Below are 13,601 nucleotides of genomic sequence, written 5' to 3' on the forward strand. Positions count from 1 at the left end.
AGATAGGAAATTGTAGCCTTAGAGACAGGGTGAGAATTCTAAGACAGTAAGCAGGAAATTCATTCATTCATTCTCTTTCTCTCTGTGTCTGTCTCTTTTTCTCTCTCTCTTTCTCCCTCTCCATCTTTTTATCCCTCCTTCTCTTCCTTCTCTTCCTTCTGTCTCCTCTCTTCCCTCTCTTCCCTTCTCTCTCTTTTCTCTCTCTCTGAGACAGGGTTTCTCTGTAGCCCTGCTTGTCCTGAAACTCAAGCAGACTGGCCTCGAACTCAAAGATCTGTCTGTCTCTGCCTCTGGAATGCTAGAATAAATGTGTGTGCCACCACTGCCCCTTTTGAGAAGGATTTCTTTCTCAACAGTAAATTACATACAGAATTTGATAAACGGAAGAGCGATCATCTACTCATTACAGAGTTACTAGAAGTTTTATTGACCTTTTTCTGATTTTGCTAACTTATCAAGGAATAATTTTCAAAAATGGTTTGGATACTTAGAATTCTATAAAGGTTTTAGATAAAGACAGATTATTGGAAGGTGTGGTGAAGTTAGTAAAACTTTTTAAAATGTTTATAGTTGTAGGATGGATTCCAAACTAATGCTATACTGTGAATTAGTGTGATTCTGTACTAGCCCATTGACCATATTGGGGCTCCCTGACATAACAAGGGTCTTTTGTTTCCCCTGTAACCCAGTTGAAGAGAATTATCTAATCAGACATTCTCTGAATGCTTCCTTATGGCCAACAAGGTTGTTTTCTTTTTGTGACCTTGATTATGTGGACTGACTATCCCTTCAGTGAAACTTTATATCATTCAATGTATTGTAAATTTAAGCAACAAAATAGATTTTTAGAGTCAACTGATGATATTTTATAAATTCAAAGTCATTTGCTAGTTTATCTTTGCTTTTTCTTAAAATTTTAAAGATGTGTTGCTATTTAAAAGGATTATATTTTCCTGTGAACAACCCATCTGGTTCTTTGATTAAAAAGAGCTTAAGTTTTAAAATGTTCTGTAGTGTATTCATCTAAAATGATGATGATATAGGCATTTTTTTCCCTTACAGTTAAAGCTAATCATTTCTTTGCAGTCTTAAGAAAAACACTTTGACAGGAGGAAGCACAAGGGTGATTCTTGTTCTTAAATCATGGGACAATGTCATCATTACAGTATTATTTCAGGACATTTGCTGTATTTATTCTGTCTATTTTTTATTTTTTTATTTACTCCAGCCCCCCCCCCCCCCCCAGACATGGTTTCTCTGTGTAGCCTTGGCTCTCCTGGAATTTCCTTGTAGATCAGGCTGGTCTTAAACCTGCTTCAAGTGTTTGGGATTAAAGACATGCACAATGTCTAGATGCTAGATGGATTATTTAATAATTTGTAGCCCCTAGATCTTGATTGTGAGTCAAACATTTAGTGCTTCAGCTATCCTCTAGCCAGTCGTAGCTTCTAGTTGTACTTAAGCATCAGCCAAAAGAATCAACTAGTTGTTCTTTGAACTTGCTTTCTTACTTGCATCATAGGCTAAGATTAGTGTTTTATCTGTCGTGATCTTAAGAGTACAAGTTTAAATAATTACTTTATTGTATTTTTAAGTGCTCCTGATTATCAAATTAAACTGATACATAGGACCAAAACACAAGGGCCTATCATCTACAGGTGATATGTATCACAAATTGTAACGACAAACACACACACACATGCACACACATACACACAGATGTTTATATGTATTATATGTAGTTTTAGGTAAATAAATAATAATATGATTCCTTATGACTTTCTTACACATCATCAGTGTTATTTTAACCTTACCTCCCCCTTCTTTGTTGGCCTTCCTCACCTCTAGCTTTGACTGGTTTTGGTCTTTTGACACAGAGTCTCTCTACATTACCCTGGCTGTCCTCAAATGCACAGAGATCTCTTGCCCTTCTCTTTTCTGAGTGCTAGGATTAAAGGCATACTCCATTATTCTTGGGACTGAAGGTTTTAAAAATAAAAGTTATTTGAGTAAAACTTTGAAAAGCACTTCGTAATGAATGCATCCAGCTGTTCTAAGTTTCAGAGGCTAACAAAAATCTATCAATTTTAATTTCCAAAATTTCAAGACTTAAGTTTTAAGAAATGCTAAGCCATAAAGCCCGAGAAGTATATTTAGTAATAAATATTATAAAGTATAGAAATACTTTGTTTTTTTAATCTTTAATTCCTTTTTCCCCCCATAGGGGCTTAGTGGTTACTCTTCTGTATGGGAAAACTAACTCAGAAAAATACCTAGAGCAGTGTGAACACTCGTTTCTTCCTCCAACATCATCTGGGGTTCCTAAGGTAGGTCATGTAACGGAATGCAAAGCCCACAGTACACCTTTGCAGTGATCAGTGTAACCATATGGCTGGCCAAACAAGGCTGTCAGTCCCAAGTGTGTGGAGATATTAATGCGAGCTGCTTGATCTTACTGAGAATTTACTGAGATCTTAAACAGCATCTTGAAAACTTTCTTAGTGTTATATGTAAACAAATGGGAATGCAAATGCAAAGAAAAGATAGAAATTTGTTAGGTTACTTTGTTTGTCTTAATATCAAGCTCATTTATAGAATTTGTAATAATGCCAATGACTGTTTGGTTTGAGTGAAATAAATTGAATAGGAATCACAGAAAAATGTACATTTGTTTAATTACTTTGAAAACTGTAGTTTGCAGTTAAGCTATCATTCTGAATAATGGTATTTTTCTATTAAAGTATTAGGTTTTATAAATGAAGTAGATATTGGGTTCTTTGGGTATATAGATTTCATAGTTGCTATACCTTCAAGTTTTGTGTAATTTGGGTTTCATTTTATATAGAGATGCAAATGACTTAAAATTGATACCAGTAATTTAACCTTACAGTCACATTAATACTAAAAGGTAGATGAATAAATAAATAATGTACAATATTAGATTGTATTATAGAAAAGAAAAGATCCCACACCATTCTGTTTTACGTTCATCAGCTGATGTTTCATTTATACATTTTACAACTGTTTTCTTCATACTGTTTATTGTAATTACTAGTACATATTAATTATACACATTAGTGAGTTCAGTATAAGATTTCTGTATAAACATGCTTTTGTAACATTCACCCTTTAGCCTGTTTTCTTTGTCTTTCCCTCCTCCCCAATTCTATCCTTATCCTCAGAGTCCGTCAGCACTCTCAGGTTGTCTGTTGCTTTCTAGATATGAGAGAAACCATGAAACCTTTGTTGTTTGGCTTATTTTCCTTAATATATTGTCTTCAAAATATGCCCATTTTTCGGCAAGTGGCCTGATTTCATTCTTTATGGCACAGTAATACTTCGTTGCATGCCTATACTGACTTAGTCATCTTTGGGATGACTTTGTCTTAGATCTTGTGAGTAGTGCTGCAGTAAACATGGCTGTGCACCTATCTCTGAATACTGACTTCACTTTCCTAAGATGCATACCTTGAGTGCTACAGCTAGATGTAATACTTAAAACTTTCTAAATTACCTGAACTTCTTTTCTGTTCCTTTAGAACTTTTATCACTACATATCCTTTGATTTTGTTACAATACTCTAGGGAATCAGGCCTTTGCTTTCTAAGCTGACTGTGGTTTTCATTCATTTAGACGGTTCTTAACAAAGAATAGGAAACATTTTAAGAATTAAGATTTTACACAGTGATAAAGTCAAGATATTTATATTTTTATAATCAATTTTATAAGTTTTAACTTGCTTAAATGTGTGATTTGTAAGTATGGTCTATGAAAAAAATCCTTATTGGTTCATAGTATACTTAGAATGCATTTTAAATATATTTTTGCATTCTTTAACAATAAGTTTACATTCTAAGCAGTACATTATTAAGGGATTTTATTAGTATGAGTATCATAGAATATGCAGAAGCAAACCTAATGCCTCCTTAGGGTATATGACCTTCTTCTAAACAGCACACTGCTTAGTATGTTTCTATACTAAACACTCTGACCACCCTCTTGTAATGGTAAGTATTGTCATTATCTAAACTGAAAAGAAGCAAAGAAATTGTGCTCTAACCTGTTTGTGGTGAGACACTCCTTTAATTGCCTTTAACCTCAGCATTTGGGAGACAGGGTGGATCTTTGTGTTTGAGGACAGTTTGATCTACATCATGAGTTCTAGGCTAGGCAGGATTATATAGTGAGATCCTATCTCAAACAAAACAAAATAACAAAGCAAGTAGTTTCCTTTTCTTTTGCTTCTTCATTGGTGATAGGAATTTCGCAGTTGCTTGGCCCATAGTTGCTGAAGTGTTATTTGGTGTATGACTATATATTGATTCTTAGATTTAAGAGACTCTTAGTTCATTTTTCCATATTCCCAGCATAATGATGACTGCGAAAAAGTAGATAACTATGTTTTCCTTGTTGTTTAAAATTGTCTGTCATTAAAATCAACTTTAAAATAAATTTGATTATATGCTCTTGGTAGCTAGAAAAGGAAGGAAAAATAGTAAAAATATATCAATAAAAATAGTAAAATGACAAATCATAAATATTAATTGCATAGTTTGAAAGTTTGGTTGAACAGTGGCAGTTACCATTGTTTTCTGTTTCCACATCTTTTTGTTTTAAATCACCTTTGCTAATGTAACAAAAAATAATAGCATTTCCCCCCTGGATATCTAATTCTATTGCTCCGAGAAATCAAATTTGGCTTATACTTATTTTATTAAGTTATTTAATGGCTGGAAAATACGGGAAAGTATTAATAACCAATCAATTTGAAGCAAATTATAGAGCTCTGAAATCAAGGAGATATTCAGTAACAGATCACGGTTTCCCTTAAGTGCTTAGAAGAAATGAAACGAGAAGCCAGGACTATTAAGATTGACAGAAGATTGACTGGTGCCAATATAATTGATGAGCCTCTCCAGCAAGTGAGTTTCAGTATGTGGGATTTCAATTCCATCTATTGTATTTGATGTATGTTTCTTTTGCAAATGGTAAGGTACACCTTTTAGGTATTTAAGCAATGTCTTGAAATTATATGATAATGCTATTTTTGAATTGTGTACTTAATAATTCTACTTACTAGGTACCTATAATGAGGTAGCTTATTTAATGATATAGCTCTTATGGGTTAGCTCTAGATTAGAAAAATATTTTGCTGCCATCTAATAATATTCTACTAATTTTGTAATTTAAAATATTAATGTGTTAGTCTTGTTGAGCAATCCCATTGGTTAGGTAAATTAGACTTTTGAGTTCTTTTTATTTCTTAAAATTGCATATCTCTTATTTGGTTAAAAATGCTAATTAGAATTAGATAATGATATCCCCCTCACAGATATTTTTGATAATGTTTTGATTAGGTAATCATTTTAAATAATCTATACTTTAAACTTTTAATATTTTATAAATGAACCTGCCATTAACTTACCTGACGTGTAGAAATCATAGTCTGGATGTTATGGACTAATGGCACAGGCTGCATTAAAGGTATGAGTAGAATTAAGTTAGTGTTTGTAGTTAGATTTTATAATGGACCTGATGAGGGCATCTTCAAAGCATTTGTTTCCATTAATGCCTGTTAGCATTATTTACGTCTCATCCTGTTGAACTGAGTTGAACTTTTCAGCATATTACAGGACTGAAAATGGTTTCCAAACTCTTTCCAAACTCCAAAACCTTTCAAACTCTGTCTGAATGTAAGTAGTCTTAGATGATGTTTTAGTTTGCTTAAAAATTAGAAGTGAATGAGTAGGAGTTTTAAAACATATTTTATTCTGGCTTTTAATATAAAGTTTTTATAGTGAAGATAGGAATTTATTATCACAATTTAAGATGTGTAGAAGAAGAATATAAGAAAACAAGTCTTAGTTTTGTTTGTTTTGCTGCTGTTAGTTTTTAAATCCTAAAAGCTTGTTTTCCTTTACTGTTGTGCTGTAGGTTATCCAGTTCTCCTTGAGGGATTATGTCCAGTACTGGTATTACACATTAAGCGATGATGAGTCATTTCTTCTTGAAATTAGGCAAACTCTTCAAAATGCACTCATCCAGTTTGCTACTAGGTAAGTTGCTGTTTATAGTTATATAGAAAAAATTCAGATATGTCATGTTGCAGCAGGAAAACAACTTCCAAATGAAAGGAAATTTTTAACTATAAGTAGAAAAGTAGACTTATTATGGAATATAATGATCACATTATTTATATGAATAATTATTTTCATTTCTCTTGGGCATCTATCTAAAATATATTTAATGCCTCAGTTATATTTAGTATCTTGAGTAAATGCAAATTTCTTAGAAGTGTTTACATTGTATTAATTCTTCTTACCAGTATGCGAAACTTCATATTTTTCTTTCTTTGTTAACAGTTGTATGTCCATCAGTTTTGATTGTAGCTACCTAGTAGGAGTGAGACAGCATTTCATTTTGATTTTGCCTTGCATTTCTCTGAAAGCTAACATTGGTCATCCTCTCATATGCTTACTAGCCATTGTATATGAATACTAAGGAGGTGTCTAGGCTTATCCTTGCTCTGTTTTAAAATAAGGCTACTTGTACTTTATTATTGGCCATACTTTCCCGTGGGACATGCTAGTGCACATCTGTAATTCCAGTAGTCAGGAGGCAGAGGCAGAGGAATCTCTGTGAGTTCAAGGCCAGTCTGGTCTACCTAGCAAGTTCCAATACTGCAGAATAGCCAGGTAGACCTACAGAGCCTGTCTCCATTTGGATAGTTAGTGCTCATTTGTCTGTACTTCTCTCAGTCTTCGTAGTCTTTTGGTAAAATTACCTGGCTGTGACAAAGGTAAAGGACATTCTTTAAAATGCTTTTTATATGTCTCATTAGAAAGGGAAGTTTACTTACCTAGGAATAGAAACCATTGTCATCATTTAAAATTTTTTTAAAATTGTTGTTTTATATTTATGGGTATTCTCCCTGTATTTATGTATGTGTACCATGTGCTTGGTGCCCAGCAAGGCTAAAAGAGAGTGTCAAGTGCTTAAAACTGGGATTCCAGTCCATTGGGCACTGCTGTGTAGATGCTAGGAATTGAACTTTGGTCCTCCAAAAGAGCAGTCAGTGCTCCGAACTGCTGAGCTTTCTCTCTAGCTCTATCATTAAGTCTTTTAAGAAACATTAAATATATATGAAATGTATCAAAGTAGAATATGCTGTATCATTTTACCTACTTTTGTAAATATATATGACAGTGACTTAAATACAGCAGTGATTATTGGATTTTCAGTATATGGCTGAGTATAGTTAATTCCCGAATTTTAAAGAAAAAAAATACATTTTATAAATTGTGTATTTTGCTTTATAGCCACAGATTATATAGGCAATAAAAACATAGTAATCAGTAATATAGATATCCAAGATGACTTTTTATGTTCTCTTATCCTCTTGTAAAATTAAAAACAAAATTGTGGCTGGCCTGATCTCGGCATGTCCTGTGTGTGCAGTTCCTGCAGTTCCATGACCATGTGTGCTGCTACTTTGTCATGCCTGGTAAATAGTGTTGCTGTAGACTTTCCCTTTCTTCTTGATGTTAGGATTGTTCTGCTTCCTCTTTGATGTTCCCCAAGCTTTGGAGCAAGAGGGTGTGAGACAGATGTCTCATTTAGGTTGTATTTTTATATTTATTTTATTATTTGTATATTTATATTTATTTGTATTAGTGTACGAACATGTGTACACGTGTGCGTGTTTGTGTATGTGTGTGTGTGTGTGTGTGTTACAGAGATGGAACTCAAGTCTAGTCTTGGCAAAAGGTGCTTTTATCTACCAGGCCACTGGTCCCAGGGTGGTTTCAGACTCCCTGTGTGGTTGAAGGTGATGCTGACCTTTGATTCCTAGTCTTTACCTCTCACGGATTGGTGCAGAGTGCCACCACACTTGACCCTCTTTGAAAAGACATTCATTTGCTTTCAATATTGATTGGTAAGTGTTCTTGAAACTAATATGTAATATTTTGCCTTGTATGTGAAAGAATGATGAATATTCAGAAATTGTATTTTTATTAAATTTCTATTTGTGAATATATATGTTGACACTGAATGTTTCGCTTCACAAGTAAATTTTAGTAAGACTCTTGTTTACTGAGATGGTAACATCTTGAGTTCAGTTTTTTATACTTCCTACCGTGGACCTTGACATATATTTTAACCTAAAGTTTCATTTATTACTTTTATTAGAACCTGATTAAGGCTCTCCACTCTTGCTCTTCATATCAATCCCTAAAAGGGTGCTGCTGCTTTATGTGTGTTCATCTAAGGACTGGGCTCATTGTATGTAGAGATCCAAGTTCTTTGGAAAACCCAGAACCTTGACATCTATGCAATTTGGAATCCAGTGTGGAATTGGGTTCCTTATCTGATGTTGAATAGCCATTTTGGTCAACAGGGCTATTGTTAGATTGGCATGATTATACTTACAAAGCTATAAGTATTCTTAGAGGAGACAGATTCTGGGATATTCTCTGGTATGAATAATTTTGGATCGATGAGTTTTACTAAAGGATATATGTGCCAGTCTAATACTTTTCCAGAAATCCTAGGTTGTGGTGGTGTTTTATGTTACCAGTAAGGAGCTATACACTGCCTAGAGTTGACGGAACAAGCAAAGTGATTGATCAGTGCAATCTCAGCCCACAGAGTAGTGACATTCATTGCCTTTTAAAGGCATGTAGCTTGGGAACAAAAAGCTTCTCAGTATGTGTGCTGTTTAAACCTCCAAGAAGAAAGAGCCAAGTATTCCTGGGTTACATGTGCCCATTCTTCAGGCACCTGTTAACAGTGTTTTGACTCTGGGAGAGTGATCAGTAAGTCTTTATGTATTTTGGACCAGTGCTGAGCATGTTACTTAGGCACTGAGGGATAAACTGTAAGTAAAGTAGAGAGACATTAAAGGAAAGTTTTCCTTTCCTGAGATTTGTTTTTGTTTTAATGATGAAAATATCTAATTATGAGTTGTACAATAAGAAGTGTAAAGTGTGGTGAAAGCAGAACATGGAACTAGAGAACCTGACCTAATCTGAGGCAGTAGTGGTGTGGGCAAGAGTCAGTGAAGCGTGCCATAGAAGGACTGCCATTTTAGGTAGCTCTGTGCAAAGTGGAAATTGGACTTTTGAAGTATACGTGGGAGAGCAATGGGAAATGTGTGGAGAGTGGAGAGGGCTTGCTTGTTCAGTGGCACCTAGACACATTTGAAAAGTTAGTCCATTTGAAAATTGCAGCAAAAGCCTCCCAGTCCACAGAGCTGACATGAGGCAAACTGAACAGTGAAGATTAGCAAGGGCTTAGGTATGCAGGATTGCAGAGAATATATTTGTGTGATCATAACAATAAGGGTGTGTGTCAGAGAGCTTGCAAAGCTTTCATTTGTGTTACTTTTGTGTATATCTGTATTTAAAAAGTTTGGAGACTAGAAACAGGGATGTTCTGAGGAATAGGACTGTGAAACTAGACACAGAGATGAGGCCACACAGAGCTTAGGTGTGAAGAAAAAATGTGTAATGCTTTGGCCTTGTGCTAATGAAAAATACAATCACCTTGTTTGAAGGGTAGCTAATTTTCTTGTTTCCGCAGTCATTTTGTCAAAGCATATAAGCTGCTGGGGGCATAATGCACTTGTTTCTTTAGGTTAGGGCATATTATTTTCCTTTTTACTTCTTTGGTGACTGCTCTTAAGTTTAAAGAGTTTTACCTTATAAATAATGAGAAGATGAAAGTATTAGTTGCCAGACTCCTTGTGCAATAATCCGCAGGCTTTTGCTACAGTAGGTATCATTGGAAGTAGTACTGTAATCAAAGTGAACAAAGAGACTGGCGGTGGTTATAACTTTATAGCGATTGGTATCAGGAGTCTCATAGGAAGAAGCTGTGTTGGGATGTGACTTGAGCGGTCTCTATTCATATTCATCTCACTTCTTAGATATCTGTCATGCACCATTTTATAAAGTGCTTCATTATTTAACTTTTCTGCCTTTGTCAAGAAAGATATTAAGCATTTTTAGTGTATTCTCCTAGTATAAATGAAAAACAATAGTGTGGTTGTTGTTCTTAGTGTAGGAAATTCTTTGGAGTTCAAATTTCTGTTAGATTTGCATGTAATTGTAAGAAAGTCAAAATACAGGGAGTGTACTGTTTTTACCCTTTTCTTTCTTTTTTTAGAAATGGATATTTTATTTACATTTCAGATGTTATCCCCTTACCCCATTTCCCCCCTGCCCAGGAACTCCCTATCCTATCCCCCCTCCTCCTGCTTCTATGAGGATATGCCTCTACCCACCCCTTCACTCCCACCACTCTGCTCTAGAATTCCCTCACATTGGGGCATCCAGGCTTCATGGGACCAAGGATCTCCTCTCCCACCTATGACCAACAGGGCCCTCCTCCCCTACATATACAGCTGGAGCCATGGGTCCCTCCCTATGTGCTCCCAGGCTGGTGGTTTAGACTCTGGGAGCTCTGGTTGGTTGGTATTGTTGCTCTCCCCATGGAGCTCCTTCAGTTTTCTCACTAACTTCTCTATTGGGAACCCCATGATCAGTTCAGTGGTTAGCTGTCAACATCCACCTCTGAGTTTGTCAGACTCTGGCAGACCTCTAAGGAGACAGCTATATCTTGTCAGCATGGACTTCCTGATATCCCCATCAGCGTCTACCTTTGATGACTGCACATGGGATGGATACCCAGGTGGGACAGTCTCCAGACGGCCCCTCCTTCAGTTTCTGTCTCACACTTTGTCTTTATAGTTGTTCCCTTGAGTATTTTGTTATTCCTTCTAAGAAGGACCAAAGTACCCACACTTTGGTCTTCCTTCTTCATGAGCTTCATATAGTCTGTGAGTTGCATCTTTGGTATTGCAAGCTTCTGTGCTAATATCCAATTATCAGTGAGTGAATAAATATCATATGTGTTCTTTTCTGATTGGGTTACCTCATTCAGGATGATATTTTCTAGTTCACCTTTTTATTTCTATTTTGAAAAATAGAAGTCTAGATTAGTATTGAATCATCTATATTAAATAATATGTTATTTGATGGTTTTTATTAATTTTAAGTGTCAGATGTTCTAATGAATTGAGGTGGGTTTAAAATGCCTTTTAATTTTGGCATATTTTATGCCATTTGAAAAATTCAGTAATGGATGGCATTGTTCTACAAAGAAAAACAAATAGGAAACATTGTATTATTTTTTCTTCCAAACTTGTTCTTGAAAACTTTTATGGAATAGTTTACCTAATGGCCTGTAGTAAGTACACTGTACATTATAAAACTGAAAGTTGCTCACATAAACTATGACTTAAATGGTTCTTAAGACCAGAGTATCTATCACTGTGTAGCCAAGACTGGTCTCTGGTTCAGTGTGTATCCCTAGACTCACCTCTGATTTTTTTTTTATTTAATTACGTATTTATTTATTTTTTCTAACTCCTGATTTGAGATCCTTCAGCTGCTGCTTGCTTTGAGTGCACGTGTGTGTCAACATGACAGACTGGGTTTTGTTTTGTTTTTTCTTTTTTAATAAGGCATAGGAGGAGGTTTACATTTTTACTTCATATTTTATATTGAGTGATAATATTGCTGCCAGGTGTCTTTGACTGCTTAAACATGTGTTTATATTTTGAGACTGTTGATTCTTTATCAGCTCCTAAAGATCTGAACACTGTAATGTTTAATTTCTACCTTCTCATGTAAGTCTAACTGCTTTTACAATTACTAGATAAGGTTTGTTTATCAAACTATAAATGTGCCTTTATCATTGATAGACAAGATTTGTTTTGGAAAATAATCCATACTTTTTTCAATGTCATCGCTACTCTTCAATGTTTCCTCTTAGCAGTTGTGTTTTGATTTGAGTTTTATGGACATTTCTTGTGTGCTGCCTACTGATAGGCCTGCCAGCCTGCTTGGCAATAGTTCGATAGCCACAGTAAAGGCAGAATGCTCATCTTGTCTTCAAGAAATGCTCATCTGACTCTTCAGTCAGTGTCTTGTCTTTCTTATTAAAACTGGTTTATTTGCTAGACTGCAAAGCCTCTAATTGAGCCTCTGATTGAGAAGAAACACAGTGCCAGCCATCAAGTAAACACCTACATGAGTTGTTCATTTTATGTGTTGTTTTATGTGTTGTCAGTGGTCACAGTGAGTTTGTGATCTTTCCTGGTCCCATTGGCCCAGTTCTCTCATTGACCAACATCTTCATGAGCATATCTTACTTATCTTTGCCATAGGTCTGACCTTGAAAGCTTTATCAGAGTTATATGTTGTTTTTATTTGTATGGCTAGTTACTAAAATGTTTCTTGAGGTTAGCTGCTGTTGAAATATTGTACTAGATAATTTCATAGAATCAGTATTCAGCATTTTGTATTTTAAACTGTTTTGTACAAGCTATGTTTACTATCATCTTTTAACTAAGCAGTTCTGTGTGTCTTGTTATTTAGTGGCTGTAGTTTTAAGTGCTGGTTTATACAAAAAGAAGTAAGTTACCATAGACATTTGGTTTCAGAAGATAGGTTGAATGAGTGAAAAATTTATAATGGATTCAGAAGAAACCAAGTAATGTCTGAAACAATCTCAAGCAAGTAGACATTCTGAATCTCTTGGGTGTTTTTATGTCTGGGCTCAGAAATTATATGATGTACCTATGGAAAGGCTTATTTCAGATTAAACTGAAACCATTTTACTACATTTGCTAATTTTAAGAATTTAAATTGAATTTTTATGCCTTTGGATGTTAATTAAAATATGTTGTCAGAAGACAAAGTGAAATAAGAGCTGATGTACTTAAGACTCTTATGTAATAAACTCTGAGATAGAAAAGTAATTAAGGAACAAAATCTCAACATGATGGGCTTAAGGGATGTTTTGTGGTTCTGAGCACCTTCGGCTCTTGCAGAGGACCAGAGTTTGCTTCTTGACTGGCTGCTTGCAACTGCTGTATCACCTGCTCCAGGGATCTGACACTTACCCTCATTAAAGTAGACATAGATTTTTGTAAAGCATGTATATAATGATTTAATTTTTTTCTACAAGGTCAAAAGAAATAGACTGGCAGCCTTATTTTACTACACGCATTGTAGATGATTTTGGAACTCACCTACGAGTATTCAGAAAGGCTCAACAGAAAGTAACAGAGAAAGATGATCAAGTAAAAGGTACTGGCTTTATTTTATTTGAAAGTCAAGATTTAAAAATTTCTTATTTCTTTGTGTAATCTCAGTTACTCCTTGTTGTTCTAGGTACAGCAGAAGATCTGGTAGAAACCTTTTTTGAAGTTGAAGTTGAAATGGAGAAGGATGTTTGCCGAGATCTAGTGTGCACTTCTCCCAAAGATGAAGAAGGTTTTACTTTTACTCTAACTCTTTTGAGTCCAGTCACAGGATAGAGACAAGTTGGCAGAGCAGTTGTAAGGTGGCATTTTTCTTGCACAGGATAGCTTTGTACAGAAAACACTATTTTACTGTAATCCTTTCAAGTAGCTTCTGTATTCTTTTCCCATCCTGACAGTTATCTTTAAGTTACTAACACTTACATTTTAAAAACAATAGTAATTTCAAGTTATTATTTCTACCCTAAGAGTATACCTGTTATCCTAAAAA

The 13,601-nt window shown here is 35.0% G+C and overlaps 1 protein-coding gene across 3 annotated transcripts in view; it reads left to right on the top strand.

The window, feature by feature from the left end:
* Snx13 (sorting nexin 13) overlaps positions 1–13,601 on the top strand; it is a 94,739-nt gene that overhangs the window by 28,178 nt on the left and 52,960 nt on the right. For 2 of the 3 annotated variants that reach the window (XM_028768782.1, XM_028768780.1), the window contains exons 3-7: positions 2,225–2,327; positions 4,833–4,922; positions 5,935–6,056; positions 13,036–13,157; positions 13,242–13,343. In XM_028768782.1, the coding sequence (XP_028624615.1) occupies positions 2,225–2,327; positions 4,833–4,922; positions 5,935–6,056; positions 13,036–13,157; positions 13,242–13,343 (539 nt within the window). The remainder of the gene's footprint in view (positions 1–2,224; positions 2,328–4,832; positions 4,923–5,934; positions 6,057–13,035; positions 13,158–13,241; positions 13,344–13,601) is intronic. The other variant, XM_028768781.1, reaches the window with a different exon arrangement.

The sequence above is a fragment of the Grammomys surdaster genome, unplaced genomic scaffold, assembly GCF_004785775.1.
Source record: "Grammomys surdaster isolate TR1022 unplaced genomic scaffold, NIH_TR_1.0 188, whole genome shotgun sequence".
Taxonomy (NCBI): Eukaryota; Metazoa; Chordata; class Mammalia; order Rodentia; family Muridae; genus Grammomys; species Grammomys surdaster.